Here is a 20,869-nt window from a genome sequence, read left to right as displayed (position 1 = left end):
AGCTTTAGGCAACTTAGTCAGCCAGAGAGTGCAGACAGCTTCAAGGTTATGCAGCAGCTGAGTAGGAGTTTTCAAGAACAGTTTTGGACTTTAATTTTTAATTACATCCTTTTTTATTTTTTTCAGTTTGGCCCTACAGTGAAATTTGATTAAGGCAGTATTAAAGGTTTTCCACACCAACAATTTCACCTTCAAAGGCATTTGCAGTTGTGACCTCAGACACTGTCTCTGTGTTTCACTTATTTTTCCTTTGCTGACGGAAGGAGGAATTCATGTTTGCTGTTCATAAATAGGATCATGCCAGAGAACATCCTAATTCTTTGTGCAGTCTCTCTACCTGCAGTCTGTCTGCTTGATCTACCAACCCTGAATTTTCACCTACCCACATGATTTGATAAGGGGCAGGTTCTAGATTTCTTTCTGAAATTAACTACTGAATTAACAACTCTCTCTTTTAAGCACCACAAATGGAAATGAAGGGCTAATTCCGTGTGCTGTGGTGCTGAATTATGTGGCAGGCACCCTAAGTAATGCACATGATATTCTTAGAAACCATTTTCATGAGGTGCCACTGCATAAGCCAGGAGCAAATGCAGATGAAAAAGCTCAACAGATAACAAACTAGAATTCTCTTCAGTCCGAGGTTCATGTCCTCATTAGGAGTTAGGTTTGGAATCTGCTTGTCCTGGGTATCATCAGAGTATATTTTGAAAGCATGGACACAGCTGTCCAGAAAATCTGAAAGGATTGCTGGCCAGTTCCTTTTTTTTTTTTTTTTTTCCTGACAGGTTGCATCTGGCTTTGATGTGCTGCAAATACACCTATTTGGTCTATGCCCAGGTCAACAAATGCCTAGTTTAATGTTTAGCACTAGGTCCTTGATAGCCTCTCAGTCAGGACCTTCAGTTGCATCTTAATGGTACAGGTCTTTTTGTGGATTCAATAGCAGAAACATTGGTACATAGTGTGGTAGGGACTATATTGGCTCACCATGTCAGATATAGCCATTGGCCCCAGTGTGGCAATTACTTCAGTGTGCATGTAATTCTAAGCACGTAAGTAATTCCAGTCAGTCAGGCTTGTGTTTAAAAGTTCTTTGCTGACTGGGGAATTGCTGGCTCCTATTGTTCTTCAGATCTTGGCTCCCAGGAGTCTTCCTCCAGATGTAACAGCATTTCTGCTTTACTCACTTGTGGGGGAAAACTGGTAGCCTGCTCTGCTCTGTCCGCACAGACAGTGAATCTGCTTTAGTTACCATCCTGTGAGGATCTGTCATTTATGCATTGAACAGATAACTTGATGGGAATAAACACCCTATGGTTAATTTTGAGAGGCTAAGCAATATGTATGGCTAAAGCTGATGCTCTTTAGCTAGTGTGCATGAAAGTGTACCTTAGCCAATTGGCAAAAATTTTACACAAGCATTTTTGGGAGCTTACTCTGCACAGTTCTGAAGTTTACAGAACCTTAATAGGACAGTACAGAATAAGAACCAAGAGACATGTTAGAAATGGAATTCTCTCACTCTGGAATTGGGAAAGAAATGTGTAAGATCCTTTGAACTAGTTGAACCAGAACATGAAGCTACATCACCTCCATGCTATATATAACATAAATACTGTTTAAGGCTGTAACGGAGAAGATATATCAGAAGATACAGCAGCTTAACTCTTTTGGGAGAGGAATGACTTTTGAGGGCATTTGTAGGGAACGGACATGTATTTAAAGCTATCTTGCTATTCCTTGTTCTGATTAAAAATATAAATAAATAAAATAATGGATCATTCACTTTACCCTAACCTAGCTGAATGAGTTTCTCCTTTCCTCTGGGCGGTGATGTGTCAATCTTTTATTTTTGTACTCACTTGTACTAGGAAATGTCACCAGGCTTTCTGCCACTGGCAATTATGTGAGATGGGATGTGGAATAACGAGGCTCATTGGCTGTACAGGCAGTATAGGCAGCTCCTAAGCTCCTGCAGTACTGCCTGTGCCTTTCAGGTTTTTGTAACTACAGAAGGCAGCTTCACATTAGAGGTGGTCTGGCTAGATTGAGCACTAACCTCCCCACTAGATTTTAGCTTCAGCTCTTCCTCCAGGCACTGGGAAACATCACAAGTAGCTGAAGAGTTCTGGCAGCTGTAGCTAGTTGTCTTCTCTGCCAGAAAATCCGTACCTGTTCCCAGGTGCAGCCCAAATATCTCCAAGCAAAGCAGGAAGAAGTGGGGAGCAGTTTATGATAGTGTTTTCATGGCTTCTTGTCGGACTTGATGATCTTAAAGGTCTTTTCTAACCTAATGGATTCTGTGATTGCAAAATGAGAGCATACAGCTCTAAGAGTTGCATCATACTGGTATTGCTCTCTCATTTCTTCAGCTGTGCAGTCCTGCAGTTGAGGCTTTTGTTCATATTTAAGAGTGAGGATGGTCTGAGGAGACGTGTGTGCGAGGGTCTAGAGTGTGACTGGGATTGTGCTCACAGGGAGAGAACTGACAGATGATTTTGGTCACCTTCTGATGCCTCAGAAGGGATATCATGTTCTTCAGATCCAGAGAGAAGCATAGTCTTCACTGATTGCCTTGTCCCACTGCCAGGATGAGGCTATAACAAGTAAATGGCTTGGTAATAGGAGGAGTTGCAGAAGCGCCCCAGGAGTCCAAGCAGGTGGTACAGCTGGTGATGACAGGCTTAGTCTGTGGGAACAGTATGTGTGCTTGTGCTGGAGATAGCCAGGGAGAGCTCATTTTAGCAGGAGCCAGGCAGACTCACAGTCACATGGGCCCTGGCTCAGCTGTACAGCCCAAGCCTTAGGAAGCTGGGAGGGCAAAGTTTTCAGAACTTGCATATTACAGCTGAGTGACTCTACAGCACACTGACTCCCTTTCCTATGGGGTCTGTGGTGTTCTTCTCACAGCCCTATTTCTGAAAGGATCAAAAAAAAAGGAGGACAAAACCCACCAAAACTTATAATCTGACAGGGTATTTGTAATTGGCTCAGGAATTGGGCAAAGATTCAGTTTGAATATTTGATATGAAGTGTTCACTTCTGGCTAATGCTATTTCTGTTACATCCTTTCTTCAGAGCTTGATTTAGGAGGACTCTGATAGAAAGGCACTGGCACTTGCTGACTTTGCATTAGCTCCTGCAGGATTTTGAATGCAGCTTAATTCCCCTGTGAAAAGGACTGACACAAACAATCCCCATGAACTCTTCACACTTCACAGAAACACAAGTGAAGAGATTGATCCATAATAATTAGGAAATCGGGATCAAAAGCAGCCAGGCTTAGCCCAAACTGGTTTGCTCAAAGGCAATACTGCAGCTTATAATACACAATTTAATTACTAGAGAACGTAATTTCTACAAGTGAAGACAGTTTCCAGAGTGGAAAAGCTGCTATAAATACAGTTCTAATAATTCTACTCAAATTAGGTTAGCAGACCATGAGTTTGGATACTATTTAAAAGAGCAAAACGAGAATCTCATGTAATGATCTCCTATTTCAGGCATCACTCCTCTGTGGAAAGGCTGTTGTGACCTTTCTGGCCTCACATGTCATTCAGAAACGAGAAATCAAGAGCAAGACAGAAATGGTGTTCCTCAGACTCATTTCCCAAACAGAAATCATTGTATTACTTTAGAGCAGTGGCAGGCATCTTCAGTTCAGAGCCAAGGTTGCTCTGTCAAAGGCATACTGAACTCTGCTTTCTATGAACAGTTATTTTTTATGCCTTAGATACTGTGTTAACAAAAGCCTAAAGTGCAAGACAGATTCATCCTTTTCCACACTTTGCCGCTTTTACTCTTCATACACGTAATGTGCACTCTATGTGTTCTGTACAGGGGAGCTCAATCTCATAGGATGGATGTGACTTTAAGATTTAGGGCATTTATATATTCTATGAGAATAGTCTGACAAATGCAGAGGATTCCATGTGTCTTAGCATTTGTTTTCCTTTGTCTCTTACAGCCCCTTGCTTCACTGAGGATTAGCTATCAACAGCCATTACACAGCACTGAGTTAGATGCTAAGAGTTACTGAGTTACATAATGGTGTAAAGATTTGCAGACTCACTAAGTGCTGTCTCCTCATGACTAGGGATTTATTTATTTATTTTTTTGCCCTTCTGGCTATATAGTCTATTTTAAACTCTTTTCAGGGCAGTGATTGAAGTAGTGTTGCTGAAGGAATTTTAGCACTGAAATTTCCTGGTAACTTAGAGAATTTTCCAGAACAAAACATTACCAACTTGCTGGCTGATCATTGGGAAAGTGTGTCCCAGAATCGCAACCATGGGCTTTTTGTTTTAACCAAAGAGAAAGAGACCATTACAGTTTGTCATGTTTATATCCTGTGTGCTTAGGGGGTAATGCTTTCATTACATGGACATAAAGTAATAGTAATTCTCTGCCTCTGAGCTCTGTTGCCAGAAAAGAACATTCTAGCTCTGGATTTGCCTTTTTTTTTCCTTGTTCTTTTCAGGGTTATGTGTGTAGTTTTCATTATCACTTGTTTCATATTTTACCTCATAGAATGCAAGTTCCTCAGCACTTTGAGGCTTTATTGTCATTTTCCTCTGTATGGCAGGTGTTTTTTCAGTGCTGCTTGGAGTATATTTTTTCTGCTGTGGTCAAGTATCAATACTTAGCATCTTTGACTAGAATAATGTAAGCACCTCAATGGAGAAGAGGAAAAAAGGGTGAAGGTCACAAAGCCAAATCCACAGTTATGTTGGTGGTGTGAATTTGAGCATCACTGGGTCTAATTGGTTAGTTTGTAGTGGCCAGAGCGTTATCACTGTCCTTGAGTTAGACACTTGTACAGTGGTTGTGATGTAGAGGTATCCCAGGTGCTTTAGCATTGGCTAATGAAGTTGCTTTTCAGGGTGCACCGTCATGCAGAGCATTTCATGCTCATGACAGTAAAGCTAGCTTGTGTTATGCTGCCTGAAGCTGGAGGAAGGCTATTGCTTTCTGTTGTTCCACTTTATATAGAACAGATCAAGACTCTGTGGGCCAAGAGGGTGAAGCAAGGGAATGACTCGCTAATTGAAAGGCTTGAACACCCACTTGGGAGGGAGGAGTTCCTTTCTACCCGGAGTACATGTCACAATGGGTATCAAATACTTGTACTTATTTCTGCCAGAGTCACTGGCTTTTTTCTAGGTAAAACATTAAAGTACAGATAAAATGACCTGTTTAACCTTTCCCCATTCCTCCTCACCTCACCTTTGCTAGTGTGACTTGCAGGTCACCAGGTTCAGTTAAGTAAGTGGTTTCTTAAGCTAGAACATGTTTAGATAGCCTGTAACACAAGAGAGTGGCCAGAGTAACATTAGTGTTTTGTCTAAAGCTGGAATCTAAGAGAACTAGGTGAAAGTTGAAACATTTTCTTGTAAAGTGGTATCCCACTGAAGTCTGTAAGACAGAATTCTATCTTCAAATGAATGGGAACAATATTCTATCCCTGATCTTATATGCATTCTTTTGGCCTTTGGTATTGCATACCATTTTGATGAGCAAGTGATTTCGCATCAATGTGTTCAGCATATATAGGGCTTTGTTATACAGAGGTAACCTTGGTTGCATGTTGTCTAAAAGTATATTTTGTAACATATAGCAAGTTCTTAAGGGAGGGAAACGCATTTGGTTTTGTTCATTCATGGTTGGTATTTTCCTTTTGTCATTGCCAGCAGCAGATGAAGGGATGTAAATGTACATGTTCAGAGGTGAAACTGTCCAGGTCTGAGCTGTGAAAAATAATAACAAAAGGTAGTGATAAGGGGGCAAACTCCCTCCCCCCAAACCAGCAACAATCCACAAACTAGAATATGCATCATAGTAGCACCATCTTTTAAATGAGAATTTAGTTGCCTTCTAGAGTAAGTTATAGCTATGCTGAATTTTATCCCTTATGAATGATTGCTTTAGGCAGAATCCTCCCCATTGTGAAACATTATCCTAACTAAAATTCCAGTATCACTTTGGTGCTCTGTGATAGATTAAACCTTGTGGAAATTGCTCAAAGAAATGTTACTATTGCTTTTCATCCGTTCATGAACTGGTGACAATTGATGAAATTGGAGGAAAACCCAAACAACAGCATGCAATCTAGTCAGGAGTAAGAAAAGTAGAGGCAGAATGAGTAGCAGATTGCATGCCAGCAGAATGAGTCTGGCATGTGTGTATGCTCTGATTCTGTGATGTGGGCTCTGACTACAGTAATATGCACAAAGGACAGTCAGAGGGATTAGTTACATTATGAACAAGATTTTGCCCATCTATCTCTTAGAAATCCATGTATTTTTTATTTGATTCAAACTGTGCTGTGTAGTCTGACAATGAGTCTGTAACTTTGACAGAAAAGATCTTGCAGGAAAGATGAGATCATGAGTTGTATCTTTGCTATGGTTTCTGTCAGTGTTTTGCAGAATTATTTTGCATATGAACTGTACCAACTGTTACAAACTTTTGTATCGATGAGCTTGTAGTACATGCTGAAGCTGGCAAGGAAGTCAAGAAGGTGCATCAGAGGGCACTAGGTTCTTAAATGTAATTGTATGAACTACTATTTTGATTATTGATCTTATTGGTGATGCTTACGCCGTTGCAGAGACCAAAGTATGTGTCACAAATTAGAAAAGTTGCTACAATAATGAAAAAGGTTTAGTCCTTGCTCCATAGTGCAGGAAATTTGGAAAAAGGAAATTGTAAAAATAAAAAAAAACCATCCTCAAGTGTTTTAACTACTCAGGCCATTGGATAGAGGAGAAATACACCTCTACACCTCTGTCTCCTTTACGTGAAACTTGGCCCAACAAATACGTTTGCAAGTGCTTTCTGTGTTTAGGCTTGCAGGTGAAAAAATTTGCAGGGAACTACCCAGAGAATCTTGGGTTACCGAGCAATTCAGAAGTGTTAAGCAGTTTTGCATATTCCTGCTCACAAAACATAGGCCCAAGCAATGCTAAGCACCAGCTCAAAGCGGATTTTAGGAAGTTGGTAGAAAATAAATATCACTCAGACACCTGAAAGTAGCAAATGGATGCCTGGGTTTACTGATGCAGCCCCAAGTGCCTACAGTGCCATGGTTGGCTTGGCCACACTGGGAAGTGCTACTGTGCCATGAGTGAGGCGGCAGGCGAGATGCATTCTGGCTTAGCTAACTGTTGCCAAGGGCCTGCCACATGACTTTATACTTGCTGATAGTTTTATATCTCTTTCCAAAACAGGAAAAGGGAGAAACCGGACTTTTATCATGTTTTCTTCTCAAATTACTCAGGTACAGTTTGTTATCCCAAAGTAAACGTTGCGAAACCTTGCTTGCCACTGGGGAGAGAGAATTCATTTGAACAGGCGTAGTTTGCGTGTGCATCTGGTGCATGGAACTTTGTCCTACATTCGTAATAGAACTGTGTGGCATAAGGGTTTTTTGCAAGTCACTAGTATCGTTTTTATGAAAACAGATTAAATATGTTGCTTGTTTTAAACCCCATTCTCTTGTTGATCCCTAGGAGAGAATGAAGCATTTCTTGCCCCGTGCTCATGCCATTTAGCTTTTGCCAGACACGAGGAAAACAGATTATGGCTTTTAAGAGCTAATCTTTGGCTTTTCTGCAGGTCTGTATGAGAGGTGACATGCTATTTGGGTGCCTTGAGTACAAAACAGTTTAGCTTAGCAGTATAGAAGCCTAAATAGATTTAATACACAAGCTTCAGTAGTCATATAGGTAGCTATATTCGTTCATTTTAAGACTAGCAGAAATTACACATACAAAGCAGAAGCAAAAGAGGTCATGCAGCTTTTTGAACTTAAGTGTATTGGTCTAAATTAAATTGGTGCAACCTTTTCTTTAATGCAAGCAATGGCTGAGTTAAATGCTGCTGTCAGCTGGAAAAGGCAAATTTCTCAGTATCAGCATCCTACTAGTGGCATAGCTTACTTTATCAGTAATGTAGTAATGGAAGGATTTTGGATTAGCAGTTCCAGCTTCCTCCCACAATTGTTCTCTGTTACAGAGCATGGGGGTAAACCCAGACTGAACTTGTCCAGATGGACCTGAACCATTGCATGGTGAGAGGCTACAATAAGCAGTGTGACATTCATTAATGGAAGGTGTTTATAAGAACTCCCTTCTCAAATTTAACTCTGAAGTAACCAGAAGCCTACAAGTTCTCATACATTTATTTACTATTAGAGCTCCTATCAGAGATCCTCGTCTTGTAAAACCACTTGTCCAGGAAGAACAGTCAGTGGACCATTCTCCTAAGAGTTACTATTCTTCACTAGCAGAGGCATCAATCTTTCTTGCACAGGGTAATGTTAGGATAAAGTAGCACAACACAAGCCACAGGGCTCTTCTGCATACTAGGAAAGCATGCACACTACTTAGCACACAGCCTCATCAGCTTTTCATATTGTTTCCAAAGGGCATTTAATTTCTAGCATACTGGGCAGTTCCTGTTTAAGTGGAACATGCACATTGAAGTCAGCCTGTAATTTCAAGTGCTGACAGTTCCAGCAGGGTCGTTGAGCTGCATTTGTGTAGCTGCTGAAAGCAAACAGCGATGTACAACATGCACTGTTCCCGTGGTCTTCACTTGCCCTCACGGGGCAGAAGTCACGTTTTTCAAGGAAGCATTCTGTAGTTCTGAACAGCTGTAACACTGACCTTTGTCTCCTATTCTGAACCTAGAAACCATTAGAAACCAGTGCTGCAGTGCTTTTTTCTTTTTTTAGCTGCTCAGTCTAATCTGTAGCCTGCAGCCATTACTGAACCGCTAATAAAAAAGTACAGGCTAAGTTAGCCAGCAATTTTTCTTGAATTCAGAGAAAGTAATGTTAGCGGCTCCTTGTGTTCAAGGCACATGATGCTGCATTTGGTGGGGAAAACCGCATTCTCAGAAATATTTCCACAGTACATAGTTTTGTATTTACCTTCGGCTTAGCATAATGAACGTAGAAAACTCAAGTAAGTGGCCCATACACTTGTATTCTAAAATAGCTAGGAAAGACAGTGTGCATGTAAGGTGTGCATTTGCTTAACCTAATCTAGTGCAGACAGTTTTCCAGTAGAAGATATGAGGGGCTTGTAGCTTGTTTACATTCCCGTAAGGCATATCCCAGGATTTCCTTAGCATGTGCAAAGGATGACAAATATCAGTACTTCATACAACTATATTTAATAAGTTATTACAGAAAAAAATAAAGTCCAAACTACAAAGTTTAAGCAGTTGTAAGCAATAGCAGCATTGAGCTCCATGTTTAGTCACAGTACTGCAGTTCCATACAAGCATTAGTCCAAGCCAAAAAGGAAGAAGCCTTGTTAAGAGTTACTAGCAAAAACAATCTAAGAGAACATGTAATAAAAGATACAGTACATTTAAAATTAGTTGAAAAACAAGTACAGAGATCTTAGCTGTGAATGCTCTAAAAGTTATGTCCATTATTTTGACAGTAAAATTACAAATATCTAATACTTTATACCCCAACAGAACTACGTCCAGGAAAAAAAGAAAATAAAACAAACAAAAAAAAGCCCAAATTACCTCCTGTTAGCACCCTGGTTTTCTACTTACTGCTAAATGTTTGCTCCTGAAAATTTAAGTGTGCCAGAATTGTGTGACCAATGTGATTTCTGACCAGCTACCCATTTGGGGTATAGAGTAGTCACTAACATGAATATAAAATACTCTGTGGTATGATAGAACACTATAGCAGCAGAGATTAAGAAGTTTGGTTTAAAAGGAAAAGAAGGCAGGAAAAGAAAAAGGGGTTAGCTGACATCATACAAACTAGCATAAAAGCAACTACATACAAGCCAGGTTAAACAAAAGAGACATTTCTACAAATCTGTGACTAATCTTTCACTCATACCTTGCAAGTAGAGATGTCACAATACTGAAATAGTAACATGGGAGCTTCTCCCATTTAAGCGCCTTTTTTTTTTTCTTTTTTTCTTTTTTTTTTTTTTTTTAACTACTCTAACAGATAGTGAAATCAGCAAAGTTATTTGCTAACTGCAGAGTTGCAATACAATTTGTTTTAGCCCATGCCTTGCTAGCAGGCTATAAAATACAAGCATGTAGGCAGAAATATAAGCATAAACTTTGTACCACTTAGCAGGAATTTTTTATTCCCTTTTCATTCCTTAATCTCCTTTGTTTGCAATTTGTGTACATTCCAACCAGTAGTACCTAATTTGAGTCTAAATTTTACTTCACTATTTGATCTAGTCTATACATTACTTACAGAACTGAACACACAGAGGATACACAATAGACCAACTCTGGACACATTTCCGCAAGTTACAGATGAGCCACTCTAACACTCTAGCATATGTTGGTCTAAAAGGTCATCGATAACTTGTCCAAGTAATTGTTTTGTCTAGAGAAAGTCATTGTATGCCCTGTTTACGCAACACCAGTTTTAGTCTGGATTGTTCAAGGTGCCAGAACAGAGAGTTGCTGGCTTCAGGAAGGGGTTTCTGCTGGCTGCATAGGGAAACAAAGGTGATGGAGATGGAAGTGAAGTGAAAGGTGTTTCCATACTGGCACACTTGGTGTTGCCAGCACAAAAGAAAAATAAAAGACAAAGACACAAGAGAGGCAGAGAAGAACGGAGAAAGACAAAGAAGCTGAACAGATGTTCAGAAGTGGTGGCAATATGGGTTACTGCATTGCTACCAGGAAATGGCCATACTATATTTTGCATTAAGTGGGCAGCTACCGACATGATTTGGTAACTTCCTTAGAAAATGATGTGGGTACCTACAGTCTGCTCCATGCTGCCACCGATAAACGTATGCAGGAACGAAGTTGTGCAGGAAAGGGTCAATTCAATAAATAACACGGTGGCAAAATACAATGAAGAATATATATTTTAGGAGGTTCAATCTAAGACTATTGAGAAGAGAGTCTATCAAGTTCATGACAAGAAAAGAAATGGAGCATTATGCTGAATGGGCAGGGTCAAAACCCCGTTGTTTCAATAGATTTAGTTCCTTATAACGGCAATAGTATTTCATCAACACTGGTGGTGTATAAATCTAGACAGCGAACTGGTACTGTGACATCCCTATTATCTCCCTAAATCATTTTGATAAAGGAAAAGGCTTTTCAAAATATCACGGTTTTTCTGCTTCATTCTGTCATTTTATTGCCCAATTCTTTGTTACAATTTTCCAATCACTTTACATAACCAACCATTTTCATCATTGCCACACTATTGTAAACCACATCAGCAAGTTAATACATAAAGCTTTGCATTTCAAAAAACTAGACACTTTAGTAACAATATTACAAAGATTTTAGCTTCAAAAATAACTGAAAATGAAAAAAATAAACTTTTAAAGAATTAGCATCATAAAATTAATTTATTCCAAGTAAAAATACAAAATAATATTAATGACATTGACCAGATATGAAAGTCTCTCCCAGAAACAACTATATTAATGGTTGAGAAAGCACTCCTTAAAGAAAATACGAAATAAAAATGAAAAATATGTAAATATGTTTAATTTTTTTCTTAGCAAAAAATCTTTCTAAAAATAACAATGAAAATTTGTCTCAGTACAAAGGCTACATTACTATTGAAAAAATACCAGCATGAAGAAAAGGTACATATTTGACAGTAGAAAAATGATTTTAGTGAATCACAATGTCTAAAGTCTGCAATGAAAATAAATCTGCAATAAAGATTTATGCCATTTTTCTTTTCATTTTTCTTTTTTTTTTATACAAACAGTACAAACAGTATTGCACATAACAACAAATAGTCGAGGTTAGGTTAGCCTTCAAAAAAATCGACTAGTTCAAGTCTCACATCAGAAAAGGCCACAATAGGACCTGTTGTACCCAGGGGCTTCTTAGTCAAGTTGCAGTTCAGAACTCCATATTTTAAAAAATAACTTTTTTTGAAGGACCCTCTTTTAATATAACATATTAACAACTCGGGGGCACATTCATTTACAAAAGAAAAGGGAGCATGTCATAATTTAATAAACTAAAAAAAGTTCTCTTTAAAAAAATACAAACAGAAGAACTCTCACAATTCTGGTCAGTCGTGCATAATCACACTTGATTATAAATATACAAATTAAGGGAAAATCATTTTTCACCTTCTATTCACAACTTTCAGCACCAAATGGAGTTTGTGTTTACACCTGTTCTTTACAATGATTTCGTTTAGATTTAATCCAACATTATGGTATATTGTACGTTTTCCAGCTTCTCTCTCTCTCTCTTTCTCTCTGGGGGTATTTTTCTACATGAAAGAGGGGAATTTCTTCAAAAAGGTTTAGTTCTTTCACATAATTAGGTAGATTTCTGTAGGTTAGCTATGATTTTTAATATTACAGTTATAAAGCTCTAACTTCTTCATTTTCAAAAAAACTCAAATAAGCATGAAAAAAATAAAGTTACCCATCTGTTAAATCATTTTTCTTGCAGAATTAAATTAATATATATTTTTCTGAATAAACTTACTTAGAAAATATCATTTTCTTTCCTATATTTCAAAATTGAGGTATTGCAAAAGATCATGTCAGTCAGAAAGCATGCCTTTTTCTTTAAAAAAAAAAAAAAAAAATCATCAGCCGACTGTTGAAAACTGTCTAGATACAAAAAGTAGTGCATAACAAAATGTCTTGTACAGATGAAAAAAAACAACAGAAAAGACACCTGGGCTGGGAGAAGCAATATCACAAAACCGCCCAGAAGTAACTTCAAAAGGGATAATTATAATAAGCATCTTAAACCAGTAAAAAACTATTTTTTCTTTTTTTTTCTTTTTTTTTTCCAAAAACAGAAAAAATCCTTTCAAAGCCAATACTCACAACTAAACATTGGGAAAAACAAATTACTAAATTAGACACAAACAAGGACATCACAACAAACAAAACCCAGAACATATAAATCTACTATGCGGTGTCATATCCAGTCAGATTGTCCCCAGAACTGCAAAACCAAAGGAGGAAAAAGAAAATAATAGTGTACACATTCTCACAATCATTAGTATATACCAAGTGTGTTTGTAGTTTTATGCTATCTGCAGCCCCATAGTTCATGCTAAAAAAATGTCCACTGTGTTAGCAGGTCTTAATTGTGTTCAAGCTTCACAGGATACATCCAGGGATTAGAGAGAGAACGCCACATCCACAGAGCAGACATCTCATGTTACTTTTATATGCAGACATTTCTTTAGCACCACTTTGTTTCCTAACTTTCTTAAATGTGCCTAGTTTATTAGTTTGACAGACTATATAATCGGTAGTGTATGTACGCTAGCATGAGCTCTTTGGTTTTCTGGACAAGGTCTGCAGCTACGTAAATGATGCAAGCATTAGGAGAGAGATTGTAACTAAGAGCTCATTTCTGTTTATGTACCTGTTATGAACTGTCAAAAACGTGTTAATGTTGGATACAGAGGCTTTAACAGTTAAGTTTGATCACAGTACTAGACATAATCACTTTACTATATAAAATAAATTGCACGATATATAACAGAGCACCGCAAAGTACTTCATCTACCATCCACAAATTTGTTTTAAGAATATCCTACAGCTAGTTTTATATTGGTTGTAATATAGGTCATTCTGTAATGGGCTGATCCTAATTTCAGAAGCATTACATTTACTGAGGCATGCCTTCCTCCAGTCAGTAATCAATTCGTTTTGTTACTGAGCATTTTGTAGCCTACGTAAATTCGTAATTTGTGCATTGTGGGCAGGTTTAACATTAGACATATATAAAATTTATTGCATGCAGCAACCTGATTAAGTAAACATGCAGTCAAAAAATATTGACCTTCCTTGGAAGCTTTTCTGTATGCTATACTGATCTCCTTTCAGCAGCCATCACTATTTTAATCACATATTCATTTTTTAATTGATACCCTAGCCTGAATAGAGTATTATGGTATTAGTAATACCATTTTAATAGCAGCAAAAGCTATTGCAGCATACATTTACATAACACTAAAAGACCTAACAAAAAAAAACCAAACAAAACCAAAACAGAAAACCCCCAACAAAACGAAAACAAACGAACAAACAAAAAACCCTCAGCAAAACAAAAGAAAAAAGTCTGATCCAGCTTATGAGGTATCATCCTTACAAGTCAAAATGGAGAGCAACTAAAGGCTTATTTTCTTTAAGGGTTATTACTATTCTAAATGACCCAAACTAATGATTGCTGAATATCTGTTTAAGTTTTTGCTACATCTGCCACCTACTTGTGAATATTACCTTTGGTAAGTCATCTGCTAGGGGCAAGTCTAAATTTCTGAAAATAAGTGCATGCTCCAGTTTAAAAATAAAAATAATTATAATAAAAAAAATCTTCATCATATACACATCAGCCCAGTGAAGGCTGATGAGAATGGCAGTCTACATAATGTCACTAGTGACAAGTCTTGTGTAGGAAATTAAGGTACCAAGCAGATGTTCGTGTGAATCAAAGTGCAAAATCAGTACAGTTACACTCTGCCGGTTTGTATTATACTGGACACTGAGTTCAGTAATGTGACTGTAAATAATAATAATAGTAATAGTAATAAAAAGACCCATATCTTCATTAAAGTCGCGGACGAATGCACAGATTTCCAGAACACTAAGCCCTGAGGCAGCGCTCTCTTTTCACACAATTTTATCTACTCCAGTACTTGTTGCTGGGGGAGGCCTGGGGTTCAGCTCCAGCGGAATGGGACGTGGCGGGGCCGGTCACCTCCCTCCTTTACCAGTGGTTTGTGGAACTCACGCCCAGCACGAGAGTGTATGCTTGCCCAGCAGTATTCACAGTAATACTGCAAGCAGGTAACGTTGGCACAAAAGAACGGAGCAAATTTTCCACCACAGCGAGTGCCCTGGCATTCATCACACATCTGATCATCCAGCACGTATGGCTTCACTTCCACCTGCACCAGGAAGAAGAAGAGCTGTCAGAAGATTACAGAGTTTTGCTAAGTATGAAAAGAAGAAATGGTATTTTAATTCATTTGACTTTTTTGACATCATTTGAAGGTTTTCAGCTGATGCTGGATTAACCCAAAGACTTTGGTAGTTAAATTCTCATGCCACTTTACTTGTAAGAAAACCTCAAGAAAGAAAGATGTGTTTTGGTAACCATTCAACATTTCTTGGAGAATTTAGGTATGCAAAAGTACTAAGATGGAAGTACAGTAAAAATAGCAACTCTAAAGATTTTGCTGCTGTCTAAGAAACCTCCAGGAATGTGAATACAGTTGTTACGGGGGCAGGGTGTGAGAGAGCAGCACTTAGGAAAGAAAAATGATAAAGAACAAAATGATACTTCTAAAGTTCAGCTGTCTGGTGAGTTTCAGAGGCTTTTTCCAGAGAGTGTTTAGGGGGCTTTTTCCTCCCCTCCTTTTTTTTTTTCCTTCTTATGAACTGCACAATCTGGGACAAGACTTATAAATGAAGATTCAATTTAAACAAGATTAAATGCACTTGTATTAAGTACTCTGCCTTATGCTGACAAATATCCATCTGTGGTATTGCCACCAATTATAAATAGACTGGAGAGCTGCTGACTTTTGTCCTACACTCAGTTGTAAACATCTCAGGACTGGAATTTTTCTTGTTTTTAAAGTGCTTGTGCCAAACCCAGCAGTATTCTGATACTTGACTCGGCCTTTCAAATAGTACTGTTACAGAACTTGACAACACATGAGTTCTCTCCTATGTGCCTGCTCCTAAGAATCAAGCCTACACATTCAAATTGAGCATTTATTCATTCCGGGGAAACCATTAGTTTATGCATGTGTAATTCTTATGCTATTAAGGAAAAACAGAATGAGATATTAAGTTGAAAAACAAGAAACATATTATACAAAAAAACTTTATGCTGAATTTTACTTCAGCATATCCTGACCACATTTCAGTAAATGTAACTCATTTGAACTAAAGCTTATAGAGGGAATTCTACTTCTTGCCTATGGGACAGCTAGAATCACTACTTCATTTTATGTTATTTTATGTTACTTTATGTTATTTTATTTTACTTTTTGTTAAATTACACTATACCACTAGTGCTGCATGGAGCAAGTCTGAGTAACTGCCATTTTGCATATCAGATGCCATACCACTAAAATTAGAAGCATCACATAAAATAAGATGGCACTGTCTCAAATGAAATTGGAAGAAAGCAGGTCCAACGTCCAGCACATCTCTGGATCCCCACCTACTCACATTTCCAAAGGATGAATTGTGAAGGTCTGAAATAGATTCTCCTTCTCACACCTTTTCTTGTTTTGGTTAGTAGTGACACGATTTTAAGAAAGTATGCTGTACAGCTCAGGGTTTTCAATCTACTGGATTTAAAAACTAATATTTAAGGACTGATTAAGGGATTTCATACTTCTTCAAACTCACAGATAAACCTGTTTTCAATATAGATAAAAAGATAATGAAACATAAATTGTCAATCAGTAACTGGGAAAAGTACTGATGGATGGAAAAAACCTACCAGCTAGCATCGTTTGTGGCTCTACCCTAAAGCTCAGAAAAACCCCTAAGCTTTTAAGCATAGCTGATATATAAATCTCAAAGGGTTCAACACTGTGATTAAGATTCCAAAATTAATCTTCTTAGTCTCTCTGTAAATTTTTTTCAGAATCCAACAGACGAGAAATACTTCAGAACAGCCTTGTCTTAGTTACAGTCATGACGTAGAGTAGCACCATAGAAAAGAGTTTGAAGACTTAAAAGTCATGACCTCACCTAATCTGACAAAAAGTTCAGATTTTTAAAGAGAAAGTAAAAATGGCTTGGACTTTACAGCCGTGCGATTTTATCCGTACACTGCACATAACAGACACAGCCAATACCTGTCAACATTACTTTTTAAGAGTTTTCTATCAGATTAAGCAGAAAACAAGCCACCCTTATTGTAAACATCCATAGCAGCAGTGCATGCTGTGTGTTCTTTGAATAATTCTAAATGCCAAGTCCCCCAAATAATAGGTGTTATTTGTACAAGTAATTGAGAGATGAAGAAAGAAGGTCTAATGGAAAAAAGGATCTTGGAAATTCAGGAGTGTTTTCTTCTAATGTCTTCAATTCAGATTTCAGTAAATAATTTCACTTGGTACTTGAAAAGCCCTTTAGAAACCAGGATTTCAGACTGAACAGTCCCTTCTTATTTCCTCCCATTTTACCTATCAAGCATCTCTTGGCATTTGGGTTTGGTTAAATAATTCTCAAGACTTTTGAGGTCAGCATTACCTATTACAAGTATGATAAAGCTGTGATTTAGGCACCTCAAGTCTAGATGTACATTGTTGAGAAAAAATGTTGCCTAATAATAGCAGAAGTGCCAGAAGCTACGTAAGTAGCCACTAAGTAAAAGCTGTTGATGTACAGTCAGCAAACATCCAAAGGAGAAGGAAAAAAAGCTGGGAAATTCTATGGCATTTCACTTTCACAATTCAAAGCAAAATGAGAATAAATGAGCTTACAACCAAATATTGTCTGGTTTTAGGGCTCAACTTTACTTCAGATGTTTAAGGTGCATTTTTTCACTCTGCTTTAGCTGCTTAAATAAGCTTCTAAGTAATTAGCAAATGCCATCTGAAGAACAGAGGTTAGTGTTCTCCAACACAGTATTCATGTAAAGATGTTTTTCATTTCTGTACAGTTTTGTGAGTAACAACCATTGTGTTCCATGCTAGTTTACTTACCCGTTTATCAATGTCATTATGTTGCAGCTGGACAAAGCGAGCGCTGATAGCAGCAATATAGCTCTGCTGATTGGAGAAAGCCACTCTGCCAGCACCTTTTGGATACTTCAGCTCTGGGTCTGTATCAATGCCAGCATAGCAGACACCTCCATATAAACGGTCCATAATCATTGCCAATTCAACTGCAAGAAGTCAAGCGTTAAAATAGTATAGATTTAACATAAGTAATAGTACTGCATTTGCTTTGTTGCATAACCTCCCCCCCCCCCCCCCCCGTTTGCCTTAGCTACTTGTCTTGCAAAATCTAAAACAGCAGATCCAAACCCTGGTTCTAACAGAATGAACCAATCCTACACAAACTACAGTAAAACATAAAAGCAAAAAGCAGAATCTGTAGAAAGAAACTTGGTATGACTCAAGTGTGGGGAAAAAAATGCAGAGTTACATTGTTAAAGTAAGTATCAGGTCAACTGTTTTGGAATTTATCATATTGTAAATTAAAACTCTGCTATCTGGGATTAGATATTCAGGATGTCCCCAGGCTTCGGCCAGGCTTGTTAATGCGAGTTTACATATAAGATCACTTAAAGATATTCCTGTATTTAGAACCTGGTACATTGCCCTAGCTACTAAGACTGAAAAGACATTAGGGAAGTGTTTTACATTTGCAACAAAAAGCAAGCCTACATTTTAGATGCAACTTAGTATTTTTTAGAACATTAACTTGAATGGTGGATCTTTTAAAAGGGTTTGGTGCTTTTTCTGACACTTAAGAATAACTCCAAAGAAATTATAATTCAGAAAATAAGACAGGCTGAATGCATGGCTGAGGAAACATACAGGAGGAAAGTTAAGGGAAAAAACTGAAGGAAGTGGAGAAGAGGCAGGTAAACTATGCCAAGATGTGTGATCACCATACCAAGTTCTCTGTAAAATCTGACAGGCAAACAAATTTGTCAGATGGATGAGGGACAGACCCTCACAAAGCAAAGACCTGGGACCTATACAGGCTCTGCCAAGTCAGCCTTATGCCAGTGTGTGAAAACACTTCCAGCAGCAAGTAAAAATTGAGCTATCTGAGATAAAATGAAAAGGATATACTAAATATTGAAATCCTTGCAGTTCTCACAGAATTCTCACTAGTTCACTATATATAGAATAGAGACAATTTTTAAATAGAGTATGTATGTGTGTTCGTATAAATGTGCGTGTCACATTAAGGGAAGAACATATGCTCATTTGTCCATTTGCAACAAGCAAACGAATGTCTAACTCATTCTACCAAGCTAGGTAATATTCTTCCTCTAACTAGGAAGGGAAAACTATCAGCATAATGTGGTGACTAGTAGATACTTCTACTTTCTAATGAGTTGGAATCATACTTTAGGCAGTGATCGCAAAAAGTGACAGGATGGAAAAAACATCAGGAACATTTGAACACCTGGTAGTTCCGGTAAGTCACTCTTGCCAATAGACAAACACTTTACAGGATTCCAGGGCAAGGAAACCATATAGTGTTCAGATATCTTAGGAAAAACTTCTGTGTCAGGTCTTTAAAGTTGCAAACAAGAAAAACTGGAAACCATTTGTCTGATTTGGAGAAGTTAACTAAAGGCATCATTTATCAAATATAATGCATTTCAAATGTAATCTATGATGGGCCAAATGAAATACAGTTTTATAAAGACTATAATTAGAAATGAACTAATGTTTAATTGCTACTATTTACATAATTACTGTCTTATAATTATGCCTTATTTTAACATGGCGAAGAAAGTGAAGGCTGCCAAGAAACCTGGGCTGGGAGAAATCTTACTGACAGCAATGGCTGGGGGACCTTGTGCACAGCTTTCCAAAAGGATTTGAATTCGGAGAAACATCAAATGAGGAGCTGAAGTTCTAGTGGGGTGAAAAGTGGCTACCAAAGGAGAGACGGCAACTGGCAAATCCAATCCAGAAGTCTTTCTTCCAGACAATGACTGAGGGGCCTTGTCTGCTACAGCCCTGAAAAAACGGGATTAGATTTGAGAGGATGAAAAAGAGAAACCATGTGGCTGACTTGGAGTGAGGATGGAGAGGGACTACCAGCAAGTGTCGGCTGCCAGAAGATGGAGCTAGGAGAAATGTTTCAACTTGCTTCATGACCTTGTCATTGGCTCACGGAGAATATAAAGGTTAGGAAGAAAGAGTGTTGGGAGCAGTACTGGAAAGGGGCCTTCAAAACAAACTGGGGGCTGCCAGGACATCTGGACTGGGATAAATCTTTCCTCTGGCCAAAAGCTAAGGGGTCTTATCTAAGGCTCTGCAAATAAAAGTGAATAAAAAAAGTTAAGGGTGAAGAAAAAAAGATACAGAAAAACAACTACATGAGATGTGGGTCTGAAAAGTGATCTTCAGAAGAGTGGGGCCACCAAGAGGCAAGGGCTGGGAGAAAGACAGTGGCCGAGAGGCCTTACCTGTAGCTCCAAGGGAAAATTAGGCTTAGGGTTGAATAAAAGGGAAAGAGAAATTATAGAACTGCCATTGGAACTGCACTGGAATGGGGCTAGGAGAAGTTTGTCTTGTAGTCAAACGAAAGGGGGACTTGTCTGCATCTCAGCAAGTCAATCAGGTTTAGGATTAAGATGGTATATGTTACAAAACCAGCCAAGTTCTAGGATATTATGCAAACTTGGGAAACTGTGTCTACTGGAAATCCTAATTAGTAACCTATCTTAAAGATAAAAATTGTTCACTGTTTGTATGTTCTAGACAGGAAGACTTAGTAAACGATAAATATTTGGAAGAGACATATAATATGTACTTTTTCTCATCTTGTCTGCTTAGCCTGGAACTCCCTACTACATGCCCTATGTTTTACTTCTACTCACCAGCTCGGAGGGGCCGTGGAACTCCTCCAACAAAGATAGTTTTTCTTGGATCCAAAGGCTGAGACCCATCCATCACAAAGTCACTGTCACTTAGGTTCCAAGGTCGAATTTGCACCTGTATTAAGGATTGGTTTTAGTAGACAAATTTGGCAACTCCATTACAATGAAAAAAAAACCTGCCAAATCTTTCTATAATTAAATTTTAACTTAGCAAAAGCAGTAAATCGGTGGTATGGGCACCAAATTAAATTTGAGAACATAGCATATCTAAAGTGTTTGAAAGAAGGTGACAATTCATTTA

The 20,869-nt window shown here is 38.1% G+C and overlaps 1 protein-coding gene across 9 annotated transcripts in view; it reads right to left on the bottom strand.

The window, feature by feature from the left end:
* Positions 1-11,132: 11,132 nt before the first annotated feature.
* CPEB3 (cytoplasmic polyadenylation element binding protein 3) overlaps positions 11,133-20,869 on the bottom strand; it is a 93,669-nt gene continuing 83,932 nt past the window's right edge. For all 9 annotated transcript variants that reach the window (XM_065671944.1, XM_065671946.1, XM_065671943.1 and 6 more), the window contains exons 8-10: positions 20,569-20,683; positions 17,699-17,880; positions 11,133-14,914 (exon numbers count right to left, since the gene is read on the bottom strand). In XM_065671944.1, coding sequence (XP_065528016.1) covers positions 14,687-14,914; positions 17,699-17,880; positions 20,569-20,683 — 525 coding nt within the window. In that variant the 3' untranslated portion in view covers positions 11,133-14,686. The remainder of the gene's footprint in view (positions 14,915-17,698; positions 17,881-20,568; positions 20,684-20,869) is intronic.

This window comes from Lathamus discolor, chromosome 3 (assembly GCF_037157495.1).
Source record: "Lathamus discolor isolate bLatDis1 chromosome 3, bLatDis1.hap1, whole genome shotgun sequence".
Taxonomy (NCBI): Eukaryota; Metazoa; Chordata; class Aves; order Psittaciformes; family Psittacidae; genus Lathamus; species Lathamus discolor.
This window is presented reverse-complemented; position numbering and strand designations above follow the sequence as displayed.